Below are 18,117 nucleotides of genomic sequence, written 5' to 3'. Positions count from 1 at the left end.
TTCACTTTAATTTAGCCTCATACTCAAATGTTTATTTGACACAGCCACTTGTCACTATGTAAATTAAACGTGTATGTATTATACATCAGCAGAGCATGAGCCAGAAAGATGTAATCAGAACCGAGCCCATTCAATATCATTTCATAACCAAGGTTTCTCTAATGGGAAGATCTTCGTGCATTATACACAACTTTTGACTCTTTGTCGCCATCTATGTGTGACACCAAGAATGGCAACTTTATCAGCAGATGCAATAATCTTTGGTGATCGCCTTACTGGAAACACAAAGTTATAATATTTCACAATACGAGCACGATATCTGCAGAGCAATTTCAAGAACTTTATTTCAACTCTTGTCTAAAATGAAATGATTATATTGAAAAATACCATATTGTGGTAATTCTGTACCGTACGTTTCATAAGAGGGCGTATGTTTCTGATCTCTGGTGTATTTATTTAACAATTCTTTGTTTTTAATCACATGCATTTGTTGCAATACGAACACGATAATAGTTATGATACATAAAAAGCATTATTTTAATACCGTAGCAATTCTAACCAAGATAAAGTTAGATGCTCGTCACACATTATCCAGTTACTAAATTCACCGAACACGTAGATATACACAGAGTCGTATAATAATAGAGTTACGACACTCACATAGACGTCCGTTGTAAGAATGGAATGCGGAAGAAACAGCGTTTCATGTAGTGACCGGTAGTGACGCATAGTTCCAAACGCAGCACTGAAGCCCATTCATTTCAATGGCACCTGCTGGTAAATCGATGAAATTACCGTTTCTCTTTACATTTTCGGACATTTCATTAATATAGTCAACAGTGATATTTTATGAACTCTGCTGTGGTAATGATTATCGTTAATAATAACTAGTAAAATTTGTATATTTTAATGAGTTGTGTATAATGTGTGAATAATATAGATTTAATGGTTTAATATTTTATTACTGGTGGCCATCTACTTTATACTTATCTTTTTTATATATTACGAGTAACACTAGGGGGCAACAGCGACAAGCTAAATGCCTTATAAGAAAGTCACACTGCTTACAATGCTGCTATGTGTTTCATTGTGTTTGGTAAGTAATACGAGTGATGTATCCTCGAAAATTATGTATGATTATATTAACATTTAATGTGTGTACTATAAATACAATTAAATATTAATTTAGTGTGTTTATGTTATGCTTCACTGTTACAAATAACCGCGTTGGCGATCTTTTTTTGTGATTTTAATATAGTAAAAGTGTAGGAATTATGTTTTTAGCAGATTGATAGCCATTTATATAGCCATATTTTGCTACAAAAATAAAAGATAAACTGTGTTGCTGTAGTTGGTATAGATAACCACAGTTATCTTTGGGCCACAATTAACTGTTTATCTTTATTAACTGTTTTACTATATTTACATCACTCCCTAGTAAAAAAACGTTATAAACATAGTAAGTATAGTGATCAATTCACATTACAAGCTAATATTTATCTAAAATAGCTGAAAACCTATGCAAACAGATTGACAGCCCTGCTTGGTTTGGAACTGCAGAACGTTACATGAATCACGTGACCGCACGGCGGCGAGATCAAAGCGTTTCGTAACTCTGTTATTATACGACTCTGGATATACACACACACACATCGATCTTTCAGCTGATTGGTCGGTGTTGTTATATTATAATTAGTATTATGTCTACATTCCGCATAAAGGCCAGCTAAAAAGATAAAGAAAATACAATAAATTAAAATAACCACCACCTCCTGTTTACTTTAACGTTGTACTAACAACAGAGATAACCGGCGACTTCTAGTGGACATTTAAAGACCTACCAAATTACTTATCATTATGGCCGTTTTTCAAAGGGAAGGCTGCAGCCTCCGGAGGTCGCAATTGTAGGCTGCGTACGTCATCAAGAGTCAAGACCGTCTTATTTCAGATAATAATAAAGTTGACTATTATTCTTAGTTAATCGTAAATTTTTGTAATATTTTATGACTTGCGAATTTAATGTTCAGTTAAGTTAAATAAGCCAGGCTTGATGACGTATGCAGCATGCATATGCGACCTCCGGAGGTTGCAGCCTTCGAAATAAGAAACCGTGATTCTAAATTTTACCACTAATCAAATATTGGAAAAACGCAATGCAGAACGGATTTATTAATAATTAGGTGTAAAAAACACCCATGATGACTATAAATATATAATACATATTTTTTTAAAAATTATATTGCATGTATAAACAAGAGTAATTTAAAACAGTTCCAGACATAAATACAATAAAAGTATAAAGTAGGGAAGGAAGGCAACATTTAAAACAATAAAAAAGCAACAACAACAACAAAAAATTGAGGTAATGAAGCGATTTATGTAAAATTCATCAGCTCATTATACAGATTCACAAATTTTACACTTGATTTTAATAGTCGTTTGTGTCATAATTAAATAATTAAGGTCACAAATTTGGGAACTGTTTAAATACATATTTGTATTTTTTTATTCATAAATGTCATATATTAAGTACAAGTAGCATATAATACAAAGTGTATTAACAATACATCCAAAGTCATCTGAACAGATGGAAAAGAAGAGAAGACAAAAAAAAGAAATAAATAAATAAATTACAGAACATGAAAGATCTCATCATATGTCTTCAAAAAATAAATATTTTTTTGTTATCAAATAGTGATTAAAATGCATATTTGTATGTGTTATTTTGCATATCGTAGCGTGACGTATACAATGCGCAGTTTGGCGTCTGCGCAATACCGGAAGCAAATAAAAGCTCTTTAGCTACAGCTACATCTCTTCTAAATATTTGGTGAACAAGAGATCGACAAAACAAACAGGTACACAAATATTGAACAGATCTCGTGTTTGCATTCGTTTCTGGAGTTGTTATTGCATTTGTTAATGTTAGTCAGTGCACTGTAGTTGTTTATGTTCACCCAGGTAAACGAGGTGTATCGTAGTTTGCTTCGACAGATAGATGCGTCAAAACTGTTTAATGACAATATGTAAATACTTCCTGTAACACATATAACTCGGTTTAATATGCCAGCAGGTAGCTGCGGGAATCTCTTGAATGGAAGTGGCTAGGCCCCGTGCGATGGGTCCAGAGAGAATATTGCCGAACTCAGAGGAGGATCTAGTGCAGGATCGACCTTTAGATACCGCTGTACCAGAGGAGTGGAACGGAGAGGATGAGGATGAAGGAGGTGCTGAAGACGAGGATGAGGCCAATGAAGGCTATTATTATCAACCTCTTAACCAAGACCCAGACGGGATGAACGGCACACAGGCAGAGGCTACCGATGAAGGAACCGCCGCCGATCAGCTTCAGGAGGTCCAGGAGAGAATAGAGGTACTACATGAGTTTCAGGCGCAGAAATTCCCAAAAAGCATACAAAACACTCAAACTTGAAAAATACTGTAGTATATTAATTACTACCATGTGTTAATGTATGCAGTAGTGTTCTGTAGTATTGACTATTGTGAAAGAATAAACTGTAGTAAATACTATAGTATACTTTTTAGTATTTATTGAGGTCATGACCTAGTAGTATATAGTAGTATGTAGTAGTATAATAATTGTCATCTTTATCAATTTGTGCAGGCCATGGGTCTGTTCTTACCTCAGCCTCCACCCCCAGACAGTGATGAAGAGGAGGACCTTGAAGGAGCAGCTGCCCATATGAGTCACGCGTCTATTCCCATGGATGAAGGCAAGAGTGCTTTTGCAACTTAATATATATATCGCTAAGCTTTATCAATTTAATTCTTATCGACAATTAATCGAAGATCGATTAATTGTTAACATCCCTACTCCAAACAATTGATTATTCCTCAAAATTTGTATTTTCATCTGATGCAGACTCAAATATAAGGTCTGTTTACTAATGTGAGCTACTGGCATGAGCCAATCAGAGCAGAGCTCAACATTATTATTCATGGCCCTTCCAAATAGGGCAAAAATAGGCCATTTCATTCAAATGACAAATCCTAAGGTTGTAAATGGACTTGTAAAATGTTTCTGGATCATTTTTGCACTTCATAAAGTTACAGACCTTCTATGTAAATATCAAAGAACAATTTAACAGATTATTTAAATGCATTCTTTGGAACCTTTAAACTTAACTACTTTACTAATTATTAATAAGCCGTAATTAAGAGTATATTGGGGTAGTTAATAGTAAGAATTGGACTTTAAAGTGTGACCAGAATAATTTATGTGCTTTCATATGATTTTTCGAGCAATCCATTTGTATCATTTACTAAATAGGATTTAGAAAGTAATAAGTGAGTAAATACTTTTTGGAGAGAGTAATTTGTACAATAATCTTATTACATGATTAAAAAAGTAATTAATTACTAGTTACATCTTCAGAGTAACTTACCCAACACAGGTGGGTCTTTTAAACAACGGCACAAATAACGAGAGCAGGGTGGACAAAAAAAATGTAACTGACAAGCAAAGCTATACACATTGCAAATTTTATCAACTGACAAGGGTGCAGATAGCTTGCCATAATGAGAAACCAAAGGATGTGGGGATCAAATCTCAGGGTTCTCACACTGTGTACTTTAAATCCTTTCTGAAGTGATTTCACATAAAACCATCTGCCAAATGGCTACTTCCAGTTGGACATAATTATCAGCCGATGGATCTAACCTTAATATTTACTTCCTGGCCGATATTGCAGGGTCAAGTTACTATCATACCCTGCAAAACACAATTTTTTTTGTTTACAGATCATGTTGAGCTGGTGAAAAGGACCATGGCCGCTGTAAATTTGCCAACGCTGGGTATCCCTGCCTGGGCCCGGGACATCTCAGATGACCAGTGGAAGGATATGGTCCAGCAGACACTTCAGACCCGACAAAGCTCTGCAGGACTAAGACTGGAACGCAAGTGATGAAGCCGTTTCATCTCATCCACTACAAACATTAAAAGCGTCTGACACACAGCAACCCTGAAGAAACCACGTAAAATATGGACTGAAATTCAAATGATTAACTTTTTAGTTGTTGTGAGTCTGAACCCAAAATGTATCACTCACAAGTTATGCAGTGTTTTTATGTTACTCTTAAATACAATTAATGCTTAAAGTCGAGGATTTTTGTAAGATTGGTGGCTAGTGCACAAATGTATAGACTAAACCTGCTGCATTAGTTAAGTGTTGTTTAAGTCACATTTATCTGATTGTTAACAGACCAGCACCTGTAAAAAAAAAAAAATCAAATGTGTATCTTGCACTGCTTTGACTACACACATCGCCATCTCTTCTTTTCTTTCTTTATTTTTGTTCTGTACATACATGGACATCTGTACAAAATATGACTTTCATACTATGTAATGCTCAACCTAATTAAAGTACACATATGTACATATGACCTGGAAAGCATTTTAAGATTTAGTGTTAGACTGGGGAGGGGGAAAGGAGCGGGCGAGTGTGGAGAGACCCATACGTTAATATCTCATTTCTTGTTGCTGCCTGGCAAGCCGAACGCCGGCCCCGTCCCCCTGTCGGGTTGAGATGTCCTTCTGAATGCAAGGAGGAAGCGGGCGAGTTGCCTCTGATTGTTTCTGGAATGTTCATTTAAGAGGCAGGTACGGTGGCAAGTCATGCCCTTGAACGCTGATAGTCCGCTAATGATTTAAAGACTTCCTCTCTGCACTGCGTACTGTAGATTGTATCTGCACAAAATTTAAAAAAGTATGCACACGTCGAGCGATCGAAGGATGTCAGTGCGTATCGCTTCTTGTTAATGTTCCCTCACTATTGGAATGATCAGAGTGACATCACAAGAAAAACTTTTACAACAGAGAGGGGACATCATGCATCAGATGGAGTCATACAAGCAAAAAAATAAGAATAGTGAATGTGATACAGAAAGAGGGAATACATGGTGCAATATACACGACAATATACAATACACACATATTTGCAAAGGCTGTCTTTTCCCATATATTAAGCCTGAATAGGTAAGCAAGTATCTCTTCATACGTGTACAATAAAGCCCTACACGATCCTCCTACACAATAGGATTATATACTTATTTCTGAAAAAGAAATATTGTTTACGTGCTTTAAAGAGAGGAGGAGAAGACAAAATAAGAGCTATTATTCGGGCTGAGTTTGTAGAAGACTCCCTAAACTTGGGCGTGGTTACTTTTTAATGAATTTTAATTTTTATACGACATAAAAAGCTTTAAAGGAAAACAAAACACCTTACAAAAGCTGATCTTATTTTGTAGGTATTTGTTTGAGAGATATTAGACTTAAAACGAGACAAAAGTGCATTCTGGAACAATGGGCACAATGTGAAAACAGCACAAACTCTTCAGCCTCTCCATCCTCATGAAAGTTGATTTTAAAGTCTTTCTGCGGCTAACAACCGTCAATATTTATGGCTTCAGGACTACCCTTTTGTAATTTTGAGGAAACAACGTAGTTGCTATCTCCAATTTATCATCTATAATACATAAAGCCTCTTACTTCTCTCACGGTTACTCGCTATACGGAAACTGTGAAACAGGATCAAAGTCTCCATTGGTCCTTGAGGGTCACTGTCCTGCAAAAATGAACTCCAATCCAAATCAAATACACCTAGGAGCTAAACTTTGCAGGACAGTGACCCTCCAGGAGCAGGAATTCCCACCCTTGATTTAAAGGGATAGTTCAATTGTGTCGTCATTTTCTCATCCTCGTGTTTAAAACCTGTATGAATTTTTTTTTTCTGATGAACACGAAAGAAGATATTTTGAGAAATGATGGCAAGCGGCTGATTGTAAGCATTGACTTCCATAGTAGGGAAAACAAATATGATTGAATTCAATGGGTACCGTCAACTGTATGCTTACCATAACTTTTTTATCATTTATCGCAATACTTCCATAATATTTGTTTTCCTACTATGGAAGTCAATGGTTGAAATCAGCTGTGTGCTTACCATCATTTATTAAAATATCTTCTTTTGTGTTCATCAGGATAAGAAAATATTGTGGTGAACTATCCCTTTTAACTTGAGTAACATGACTTATTTGGTTAAGTCCAGTCCCTTTGTGCCAAACACGTCACAGAAACAGCAAATTCAGAACAAATGGAATAAAAGCATGCAGACAAATGCCTGGAAGTGGAGTGTGGAGAAATAAACAAAATGACATAAAAATGAGCATAGCTGGATTATTTGTAACCGATTTGCTTTCTTACAACCTTGTTTAAGGGATCAGAACCTATGAACTCGTGTGCATTTGTGGGGGGAAATGGGTTTGAGATGGCGTGCATGGGAGCTCTCCACTGCTCTGTGGGCTGGATTGTTGCAGACAATAGCGAGGGAGGAAAGAGGATGGATAAAGGCAGATGAATAGAGAGGTTTATTCAGCAGGCGACAATTTTGGACCAAGACGAGAGGGACAGTTTAGGCGTGGTGGAGGGCGGCGGTGCTCCCTGGTCAGAGGGCTTCCTGATTGGCCGTCAGATACTCTTCTGCTCGCTTGTGAGCTTCCAGGGCTTTTATAGTGTACACGTCTTGAGGCAGCTCAGACTTTCTCCTCATCAAAACCTTGTCTTTCTTGATGTCTTTCATTCCCTAAAAGAAACATTATGGTTATTAAGACAACGTTAGCTGCCAACATGATTTCGGTGCATATCTATCTGGAGTTTAACTACGGGTGCGTGTGTGTCTTCTGTTTGGACACTTTTGTACCCGATTAAAACTATACATTTGATTGTACCTGTGTGGCTTCCGACTCCACAGTCTTCTTCAGGAGCTGGATGTCCTCTGCTGTAGGAGTCTCGGTCTCCATTGAGAATAGGGGCACTCCTCCCGTGTTTTCATTATACATCATATACTGCATGTACAAAAGATATAAAGATTGTATTTTTCACAGAATGTTCTTTATATTACATATAATGATTTTATGTAGAAACAGTAAATTACAAACAAAAAAAACTATATTGTGATATACACAAAAATTGACTAACCTCGTCTTGGGCCAGACCAGGCCGAAGCGGAGAATGGACCTTTGTAATCTGAAAAAAAAAAACAAAGGTTAGGAATAAAAATCACAGACATTCATAACAACCCTTATCACATTCTGATTAAAGTAACATCTCTTTGTGTTTGCTCTCAGAGCCGCTGGTGTCGACTCAAGGGAGATAAATACTGATAACAACACTTGTCTGGAGTAGTAGTGTATAGAAAACAATAAACCCATTGGTAATAAATAATGATATCTACACTATACACACTAAGCTCTGTTTGCACAAAATGCCTCTCGCTTTAAAACAATTTCAAAATATCAAAGCCTAAAAAAATGTGTCATGAAGACGCATTGTAATACATCAAGAGGCATTACCTGATAGGTGTTAAGATGTTTATTTTGTGCAAGGGAACTTTGTTCATTTTTACGTGTTTTCCAAAAATGCACTTTACATAAATGTGTGGTGGAGTATGTGCTGAACTGCTTGAGCCACCGTCTCCTCATGAAGTGCTAAAATTTTAATCACATCCATAAATGATAAAGGTTTATTCTCCTAAGTATTTAATGTTTCTCTCCTCATAATTGGGCCCAAACGGTGAAAGCACATTTATTTTAAATTACCGTAGACCCAAGGCCATAAACAGGCACAGACCCGACCTGGTCCTAGCTGAGCTTTAGTCATAATAGCTTCATTCAATTCTGGTTGGACATCATTTTTTCGGTTTCAAGTGGACTCTTGAAGACCTTTACCTTAGGACTAAAGCTTTTTGATGTTTTCTTTGAATATTTCAAAAATGACAGCTGGCACTTTGCCAGCCAGCGCCAACTTTTTTCTAGATTTTCACAAAAGTTTAATGCCTTCCAGAAAATGCCGTCGGTGGAAATCCGGGGTTAAAATACCTTTCACGGTTATGTGAGAGAGGCGCGTTTCAAAGAGAGGGGAGGGGGCCAGTGGCGCGCACTGTTGAGGCGCTGCACACGACGAGAGAGGGAGGATGGAGGCGCGCTGATCACTCGCTGCAATGAATTAAGCCGTTTTAAATAGTAAAATTAAAATGTAAATGGGAATCATGAAAAATCTATTTGTGGCGGCCAGTGTTGATTAATCAACATATGGGAGTAAATGCAGTTTAAAAATGCGACCTCCGAAGGATGCAGTCTTTTATTTGAGAAATGGCCAGCATTTCACCTCCACATGTAATCTCGCGAAACACATAAAATCTCACGAGATCTCGTCACACCCCTATTATCGACAGAACCTCAGATGACCCCCTGGTACTGAATTCAATCCACAGTACGCAGTAAAGACAGTTAAGCATGGTGATGCAAAAATCATGCTATTGGGATGTTTTTTATACTACCATGTTGGGCCTGTTTATCATATACAAGGGAACATGGATCAGTTTGAATACATCAGAATACTTGAAGAGATAATGTTGCCCTTTGCCGAAGAGGAAATGTCTCTAAAATTAGTGTTTCAACAAGACAAAACCCCAAACACACAAGCAAGAGGGCAAAATCTTTCCAGACAAAAATGACTGGGTTGTCCAGCTCAATTCTCTGATCTCTACCCCAATGAACATTTCTGGGGTGACATTAAAGATGCAGTTTCTGAAACAATAATTGACTGTATTCTGTGTATCATGGGCTGAAATATCTGTTTCTAGGTGCCAGAAGATGGTTGACTCGATTTTTGAACACCACTGTATATCATAATAAAAAAACACATGTTTGACGTTGTTTTTTTGTGAATGAGAAACATTCGGTGTAAAGTTTAAACGGTCTCTCATGTATTACCTGAGGATTCTGTTTCGCCAGCTCTTCAATTTTATGCCACATCTCTTCTCGTTCCTTCACCTTGTACTTCTCTCTAGGAACAAACAGGAAAGCAAAAACAGTTACACTCTTTCAAAGAAAATAACAGCAACAGTATGTATAAATGTTGCCACCACAAGCAGAGCTCTTCACAAAACCATTCAGACAGATCAAAAACACCTGCCCAATCTCACTGGCTGTGCCAAAATAGCCCCCTACACCCTCATTCACTATTCCCCACTATTCCACTAAATTAATATAGTTCAATCGAAGGAGTAAATGAAAACGAGTAAGAACGGATAGCTGTGAGTTGTACACTTATTATTGCATTGCGACCCACTATAATTTCGGGAAATCGCTAAAAATGCATGTTCTCTCGCTATTTAAGGTTATAGGGGGCTATTTTAGCCATTGACTTACTTCTGTTTCTCAGCCTTGTATTGCTGAGTGCAGTCATCAAACAGCTTCTGGTTCATCTCCATAAAGAGCTTCAAAGCATTGTAGATAAGCCCATGGATTGTCCTGCACCATAAATGCCATTATTAGTAGTAAGACAACCCAAAAAACACTAACAATGAAAGTTCATTTACATATTAGAGGCATATATTTTCCAGGAAAAAAGACAAAACAACAAACAATATGGCAGTACTTGTTCCAGTGGCTCTTGGAGTTCTTGTAGAGAGCTGGGAACATGATGGGCAGAATCTTGGCAGCGTTGTCACTGATCAAGCTCATGATGTACTCATTGTTCCAGTAATACAACGCTCTTTCAGCAACCTGCAACAAACATGGCCATTACATGTCATTGACTTTCACACCAACACAGAAACGCTCAACTGAAACATGTTAGATGTATATGCTTTTACTATCATCTCACACAGCACCATGGGATAAGCTTAAATATCTTACTACGGTACACTATCACCATAACGTCAAATTTATAATGGCCAACATTGATTGACACCGATGCTGTGATTTCATACCTGAAAGTGTGGACTTGATACACACTTGGCCAGCTGTCTAAACAGAGGCTCCATGACTTTAACAAATTCTGAGGGCTCAATGACATCTAGGATTTCCTCCAGCTCATTCAGAAACATCACTTCCTTAGGACTGTGGGTCTTGGGCCAGAACTTCAGAAGTCCCATAATCACCTGATGTGGGTTAGACGAAGACATATGAGACAGGGAGGTTATGGCTCTCACAACAATCTGTGTAGTTACTTTTTGATTTTAAAATGTGTATTGATGATTATGCTATTAATAGTCCAAGGTGTATATGTCAAGGCTGTAAAATCTTACAGGTTCGGTGAGGCTGCTGTCCTTCTCCAGAAACTGCACCACACAGTAGGCCAGCTGGAAGAACAAAGCATGACACCTCAAATATCTTTTAAGAGAACCCAATAGGCTTACTCACATGAATCACTGAACATATGGATTAAATGTTCTTTATACTTAACAATTACAAATACTCACTAAAAGCCCTCCATTATACCATCAAAAGCTTTGTTTAAAATGAGAGGTTTGCCCTTTAAAGGAATAGTTCACTTTAAAACTAAAACGCGTGGCCTAGGCGGAAGTACCGAACCAGTGGTTATCAGTGAAACATGCAAAGATGAAGTCAAACATAAATAATAGGTAAAACAACGATGTCGGATGATTTTAAAGAAAATGAGAGTGAGTTTTTCACACTACTCTACCACGCCAAGAGTGACCTTTCCAACATCACTACATTATGCGCAAATAAATAAATTATAAGTAAATTATTATTACATTTTATTTATAAAGTGAACTATTCATTTAATTCCGCAAATCATTACAGATAATTTATTTCTTACTGTAGTTTTTGACCAAGTTACACATTCAAATGTATAAGAAAGCAATAGTGACAAGAACCAAGTCTATGAAGAGTTCAAATACTTTGGCTGTGTAACAATACCCACAATTGCGGTGTTGGCCACTGGAGAGTGTGTTCACGCGACAGGAAGTAAGTGTCCAAGACTGTCCCATGTCCTAAAACTGGCAAAGTGCAGTGCACTAAACCCACATATCTCGAATACTGCTTCAAAGTGGCAAAGTGTATCCCATCATGCATCATGTTCTGGATGTAAATCATGAGACTTTTTCCCAAACCTCGCGAAATGTCGCAGAAACGTTTAATTGTACGTTAATAAATGGATACGTTAATAAATGGATACATATTTTGGTAGTAAAACAGAAAGTGTTGCACATTTCATTTCATTTTTATGTATTTTGTAAAACATTTGCAACTGCTTTTATCACATAATAAGAAACAACATTAATTGTGTTGTTTATTCAGGGACTACTAAATAAACATTAAACTTTAATAAAGCTACATGCACAAAATGAAGAGTTTTTATAGGTGAAAAAAAAGTGTAGATGATAATCTTTAAGTTCAGCAAATGTTAATTTCAAAGTGTTAATTTAAAGACAAGTGTAAATTTTAAGTAGCCTAAATAAGAATCAAATACGTTTTGGTGCAAATTGCTGCCACTATATCAGGATTATTTGTACACTTGATAAGTGTGTCCTATCAGATGAATTATTCTACATACACGCTTGGGATCAACACGCCCACTACAACACTTGGGCAAAATACAGGAAATACATCAAGTAGGTAGTAGTCAAGTGCAAAGACCGCAAATACGCATATTTGGATGCAGCCCTTATCAACATTTTGTATTAGCACTCAAAACCCAGCAAAATGTTTGGGTTAAAAAAGTGCTTGGGTGATTAAGAAAAAAACTGGTTTGATATTTGCAATATTATCTACTAAAATAACATTTGTGTCATGTGACCTAAGCCATATTATTACCTGGTGACCTCTATTAATTTGTTATAATTGCAGAGGTTGTCTGTGATCTTAATTCTGTGAGAATTGGCCATGTCTGTAATTTGTAAAGTAAAAATTCTCCCGCAAATGACCTACCATATTTCAGCGAACACAGAGGTGCTGTGATAACATTAGTCCCATGCGAATCGTCATCTCTGTAATTTGGTGTGGTCGGATATAATTTTTCAAGGCTTTTGTAATTTGTATGCCTTTTTATAGCCTATCGTTTTTTGCTCTCTCGCAAAGCAGCTGAAGAGTGCACACATAGGCCTACAGAGACTCTGCTTCCTGGATTTCCTTGTGCAACTTGTTATATATGTCTGTTTTTAAACATCTAATCAGTCTCTCCTTGTCCATGTTTAATGATTAATATTCTAAGAGGTGGTTTCCCGGACAGGGCTTATCCTAGTCCTGGACTAAAATGCATGCTTAACATATATCAGTGAAATTGTTTTGTATCAAGAAGATGCACACCTTGGGGCGGTTTCATGGACAGGGATTAGATTAGACCTAGACTAAAATAAACGTAAGAGCTGTCCAAACTTCCTAATATAACTAGCCTAGTCATATCAGAGTGATAAGTCAGTAATTTGAGTATAATCACAAGCTTTGCTTATCCCGAAATTCAGATCGAGGGGGGGTAATATCTAAATCACACAAGGTCCCCAGATAATACCAGTCCTGTGCAAATAGTACTATTTTATACGTTAAATCAACTCACACAATGTAAAGAACATTCTTTAAAAAAATTATCTTGATATCTTTAATATCTCTCAACTACAGTGAGGCAATGATTTGTACACAAATAGTCTATAATCAAACATATATTTTGAAGACAGTGTTTCATGTATAAGCATACCTGTGGGTGATAGACACTAAGAGACTTGACTTTGTGTAAAGGCAGCAGCACTCGGATGAGGAACATTTTGTGCTCTTCTTTCAGTGGCAGAGCAAAGCCATTAATTATGCTGTGAGGAAGAAGATGAGACTGGTCACATGACAGACAGGTCCCTTTAGTTCAACAATAGAGACGGTAAAGACCTTCTATGTGGTTTGTCATGGCAACGATGGCAGTAGTCACACTCACCTTCCTAAGATTTCTAAGAGCTCCGCAATTCCATTGTGATGCTCCGTCTCATATATAAACCTACAGGAGGAGATCAAGGACATCAGCTTAAGGATTGTGAGTCTTAAAGGTCTAAATGGCTCACCTTTTATTATTCCTTAGAAACTAATAAGTCACAGAGAGAGAGAGAGAGAGAGAGAGAGAGAGAGACTTTTGTAAACACCATTAGAAAGGTTATGACCAAGGACACATTTTTAGAGCGCACTATAATAGTGACACAGAGTGCACATAATCTGCACAGTTTTAGCCCAAATAGCGCAGTATCTGTGCATCTCTGGCTGGAGACTCAAACATAATAATGTGGCAATACTAAGCTGGGGTATCTGACAAAAATATCACGTTTAGTTAGAGAGCTTGCCTGTAGAATATGTTGTTGATCTGCCGACGGACGTAGGCCCTTAGACCCAAAAACTTTCCATATATCCTATGCAGGATGGTCTTCAGGAAGTCCCGTTCGCGAGGGTCTTCGCTGTCAAAAAGCTCCAGCAACTGAAAAGAAATGATAAGATATTAAAGCTTCATTCCAAGTCACTCCACGAGTTCCTGTTATAAATTCATGCTGCAACATTGGTCTGTATTTATAAAATACAAGCAAAACTAATATCCATTTATATTGTACAACGATCTATTCCAATATGAAATTTCAGGACATTTTACATAGATATTTATTGATTATTGGTTTGTATAAAAATGTATTCTGTGTGTGTGTGTGTACCTGGTAATTATCACGTTGTGGGGACCAATTGTCACAAAGATAGCAATACCAGTATTTTTGTGACCTTGTGGGGACATTTTGATGTCCCCATGAGGAAACAAGCTTATAAATCAAACAAGATGATGTTTATTGAAAATCTAAGGTACAAGAAAGGTTTTTGTGATGGTTGGGGTTAGGGAATGGGGTAGGTAAGGGGAATAGAATATACAGTTTGTATGGTATAAAATGCATTACGTCTATGGAATGTCCCCACAAAACATGGAAACCAGAATGTGTGTGTGTGTGTGTGTGTGTGTGTGTGTGTGTGTGTGTGTGTGTGTGTGTGTGTGTGTGAAAGATGCAAAAAACAAATCCCACTTATTGGTCGTATGATAATTAGGGTTGTGCCGATAGAAGATACTATCGATAGCGAGCCTTCGTGACGAAAGTTGGCAAGTTTGCCCATTATAGTTTTAAATTATTATTATTATATTATTATTGTTATTATCATTAACATTACTGCATAACCCACAATTGTGACACCAATGTGAAATGCATGCTTTTCCTCGCATGAGAGAGCTTGAAGTCCTCCTAGCACGTGAACTTGTAATGCAAGCGTCTGGGACTCTTCCTCGCACATGAGTTTGTCTTGCACTAGAGAGGTTGTTATGCGGAGGGATTTAAAGGAGCAGTGAATCAAAAAATAGATTTCACCTTCAAGAGGTCATTGTACTTAGACGAACATCCTGCAAGTTTAGTTTAAAAGTCCAACAATCAACAAACCAAGCATTTTTATCATATAACTTGGATTAAAATGGCAAGAGATACTACTGTCCTTTGAAACGCATTGGTCATTGCCTTGGTAACACAAGAGTTTAAAGACGGTATGCAATGTAAATAGTGACCATGTTTTGGGCTACTTTTTACCCAATCTATGTTTACTTTGCTTAAATAACACAGCTTCAGAGAGAAACTTGCAGCCAGGCAACAGATGCGTGACCAGTCCTGAGTGGCGGCGTCACTACCCGCATTTACGGTTATGGGCGTTTAACACGGCACTAGTGTCTAGTTCATCTTCAATAGAAGTCTGTCCGCACGCCTTGCTCGTGCACCAAAAATCCTGCCCCTTCTGCGGACACGACCCTTTTCACAACAGGTGGCGTTGAAGATAAATGTATTTGAACACAAAATGCTTCCACAACATGAGAAAAGCTGTAGACGCATACTGTGTGAAACGCCTATTAGACAAATGTGCCGAAATTTTGGGTCCGAGAACGGTTTGTAATCGTGCCGAAGTGGAAACATAAATGTGAACCGCTCCTTACCGTTCGAACAGGTACATGACGTGGAAAAGTGCTAAATGACACTCAAAACAGTGGGTCTCATCCACTAAGCATGCGTAAGCACAAATTTGTGCGTGAAATGTGCGTACGGATGTTTTCACAAACAAATGGTGATTTAACAAAAACTTCCGTCTCAAAAAGTCTTCTAAATGTACGCAAAAATTCAAGAAAACCTAAAACCACCCGTACGCAATAATCACGTATGCTATAATCAAATACTAGGCTATAATCAAATACTAGGCTATAATTATAATGTTTATAATAATGTTGATATATAAAATCTACATGATTATATTTTATATAATAATATTTTCTGTATTATATATTATTAAACATTATCTATATTATTATTATATACATTATATTATAGCCTACTAATTTTTGTCTAAGCATATTAAGAAGATGTGCGTAATGACAAATCTTCACAATTTCCTTTCTCACTTTTTAAATCTCTATTTGAAAGCGTCTGCTTAATGCCTAATGTAAACATTATGTAAATGTAATGAGAAGTCCAAACGTCAATCACTCGATTTTAGATACAGATGCGCGTATGTCATATTAGTGAAATTTTAACGCATCCAAGACTTCTTTAATGTTACTCTCATTGGTGGACAGCACTGGCTTCCTCAGCGACAGAAAAACCTCCCAAATAAAAAATGTAAAGCGAAACGGAACTTTACCGATAATAATATCATCATGAATTTCTTTCCGAGCTCTTTTGCTTCTAAGACAAACTGCTCTAACTTTTTCTGTGAACTAGCGATGCGCTGCGGAAAGCCCTTATATAGAGCTGGTTTGGCCGTGTTTTATGTAAATTACCAACCTCGTGCACGTGGCCACTCATGTAAAACACTCCAAATATACGAACGTACGAACAAGTATAAGAACAAACTCATGTGCGAACGCACGTGTTGTGAATTAGGCGGAAAGTTTCGTGAGTTCAAGTTCAAGTGTGCGTATAAATAGAAAAAACGCACAAAATTATCCTCTTCTAACAGCTTGCTGCTAAAACAAACTCTGATGAAGCTATTTGCAGTGAGAAATGCTACGTACCGACAATACAAACTTTTGGTCGATGTATTTTTTGGCAACATTAGGCTGGAAATCAGGTGACTCCAGGAACCTTAAGAAGAATTCATACACCAGCTGTGGGATGGAGATAGAGACAGAGATGATGAGGTTATAAAGCAGATCAATTCTTATACATCATTAATGCATCTGTAAGATCCTCACTGCAATAAAAACAACAAATTGACTTCGTAAGACCATGTCCTACAACAAAGTGAGCTGCTTTGCAGTCTATCCCTTACTAAGCAGCTGCCTTCAACCTAACATAGGACTTTCTAAGTGACTGAAATGATATAGGAAACAAATTGCACAAAATAATTTTTTATTCATCAATTTGCTTGATTCATAATCGTTTCTCTTGCTTGTATTCTTTGTAGTAAAAACATAAAAAAATACTTTTTTTGATTATGCAACTGATATAACAATGGAAACAATACAGTAGTTGGGGACAGAATGATGAAGTAACATCTAGGCTTAAAGCACCATTCACACCTGTAGATGAGGCCAAGCTGCCTCCAGAGTGGGTTCATCCTCTTCAGGGTCAAACTCTGCTCCTGTAGGGTTTGAGGAAGGTGGCAGAGTCCTGAACAGGTTTACAGAAAACTGAAAAAGAAAAACACATTAGATGTTAGATGCAACTGTGCGTTAAGAGTTTTTTACCTGGTTGAAGGAGGTTTACCGAATATATTAGGATATTACCAAATTTTTCAACCTTTTAGCTTTATTCAGAAAGGATAGTGGAGACAGACCTGTTTCTAGAAGTAAAGACTTTTGCATGTACTAAAACGGTTTTGCAGCGATAAGACAGTCAAATCTATCCATGGACCACAACAAAACCAGTTGTATGGGTCAATTTTTGCAATTGACATGTGTGCATTATACACTGAATTAATAAGGATTCCATTGATGTATGGTTTGTTAGGATAGGACAATATCTGGCTGAGATTCAACTCTTTACAAAAACTGGAGTCTGATATAAAATAATATATCTACAAAATTTTTGAAAATATCTTCAAAACATGAACATAATCTTTACATAATATACTAATGATTTTTGGCATAAAAGAAAAAAATATCGTTTCAAACCATGAAATGAATTTTTGGCCTTGCAAGTGACAATTGTGAAAATAGGGCATTTCAATTAGGGACTTTTTCATTGCCATTAAAATGAAATTACTGAACCGAGGCCTAAAAAAATGGTAATTTACAAGAAAACATGTCAG

The 18,117-nt window shown here is 37.0% G+C and overlaps 2 protein-coding genes across 3 annotated transcripts in view; one reads left to right on the top strand and one right to left on the bottom strand.

Moving 5' to 3' along the window:
- Window positions 1-2,740: 2,740 nt before the first annotated feature.
- mea1 (male-enhanced antigen 1) lies at window positions 2,741-5,403 on the top strand. 2 transcript variants are annotated; one of them, XM_065251325.1, is made up of 4 exons: window positions 2,741-2,858; window positions 3,071-3,373; window positions 3,626-3,734; window positions 4,762-5,403. In XM_065251325.1, the coding sequence occupies exons 2-4, from the start codon at window positions 3,095-3,097 to the stop codon at window positions 4,923-4,925; spliced, it is 552 nt and encodes a 183-aa protein (XP_065107397.1). In that variant the 5' UTR covers window positions 2,741-2,858; window positions 3,071-3,094; the 3' UTR covers window positions 4,926-5,403. The 2 variants fall into 2 exon arrangements, with proteins under 2 accessions (XP_065107397.1, XP_065107402.1); XM_065251330.1 differs by having other exon boundaries at window positions 2,756-2,858; window positions 3,074-3,373.
- Window positions 5,292-18,117, bottom strand: part of ppp2r5d (protein phosphatase 2, regulatory subunit B', delta) — a 49,265-nt gene continuing 36,439 nt past the window's right edge. The window contains exons 5-17 of the mRNA XM_065251315.2: window positions 17,387-17,497; window positions 16,880-16,972; window positions 14,148-14,278; window positions 13,751-13,810; window positions 13,523-13,631; window positions 11,112-11,165; window positions 10,794-10,964; window positions 10,460-10,587; window positions 10,231-10,332; window positions 9,793-9,865; window positions 7,997-8,044; window positions 7,747-7,863; window positions 5,292-7,601 (exon numbers count right to left, since the gene is read on the bottom strand). Coding sequence (XP_065107387.1) covers window positions 7,464-7,601; window positions 7,747-7,863; window positions 7,997-8,044; window positions 9,793-9,865; window positions 10,231-10,332; window positions 10,460-10,587; window positions 10,794-10,964; window positions 11,112-11,165; window positions 13,523-13,631; window positions 13,751-13,810; window positions 14,148-14,278; window positions 16,880-16,972; window positions 17,387-17,497 — 1,335 coding nt within the window. The 3' untranslated portion in view covers window positions 5,292-7,463. The remainder of the gene's footprint in view (window positions 7,602-7,746; window positions 7,864-7,996; window positions 8,045-9,792; window positions 9,866-10,230; window positions 10,333-10,459; window positions 10,588-10,793; window positions 10,965-11,111; window positions 11,166-13,522; window positions 13,632-13,750; window positions 13,811-14,147; window positions 14,279-16,879; window positions 16,973-17,386; window positions 17,498-18,117) is intronic.

The sequence above is a fragment of the Paramisgurnus dabryanus genome, chromosome 20 (genome assembly GCF_030506205.2).
Source record: "Paramisgurnus dabryanus chromosome 20, PD_genome_1.1, whole genome shotgun sequence".
Lineage (NCBI taxonomy): Eukaryota > Metazoa > Chordata > Actinopteri > Cypriniformes > Cobitidae > Paramisgurnus > Paramisgurnus dabryanus.
This window is presented reverse-complemented; position numbering and strand designations above follow the sequence as displayed.

Excerpts from the sequence above, each read along its gene's own strand:
- mea1 (XM_065251325.1), top strand. The coding sequence starts at position 3,095 with ATGGAAGTGGCTAGGCCCCGTGCGATGGGTCCAGAGAGAATATTGCCG. Across the intron at positions 3,374-3,625 it reads AGGTCCAGGAGAGAATAGAG|GCCATGGGTCTGTTCTTACC; the intron begins GTACTACATGAG and ends CAATTTGTGCAG. Across the intron at positions 3,735-4,761 it reads GTCTATTCCCATGGATGAAG|ATCATGTTGAGCTGGTGAAA; the intron begins GCAAGAGTGCTT and ends TTTTGTTTACAG.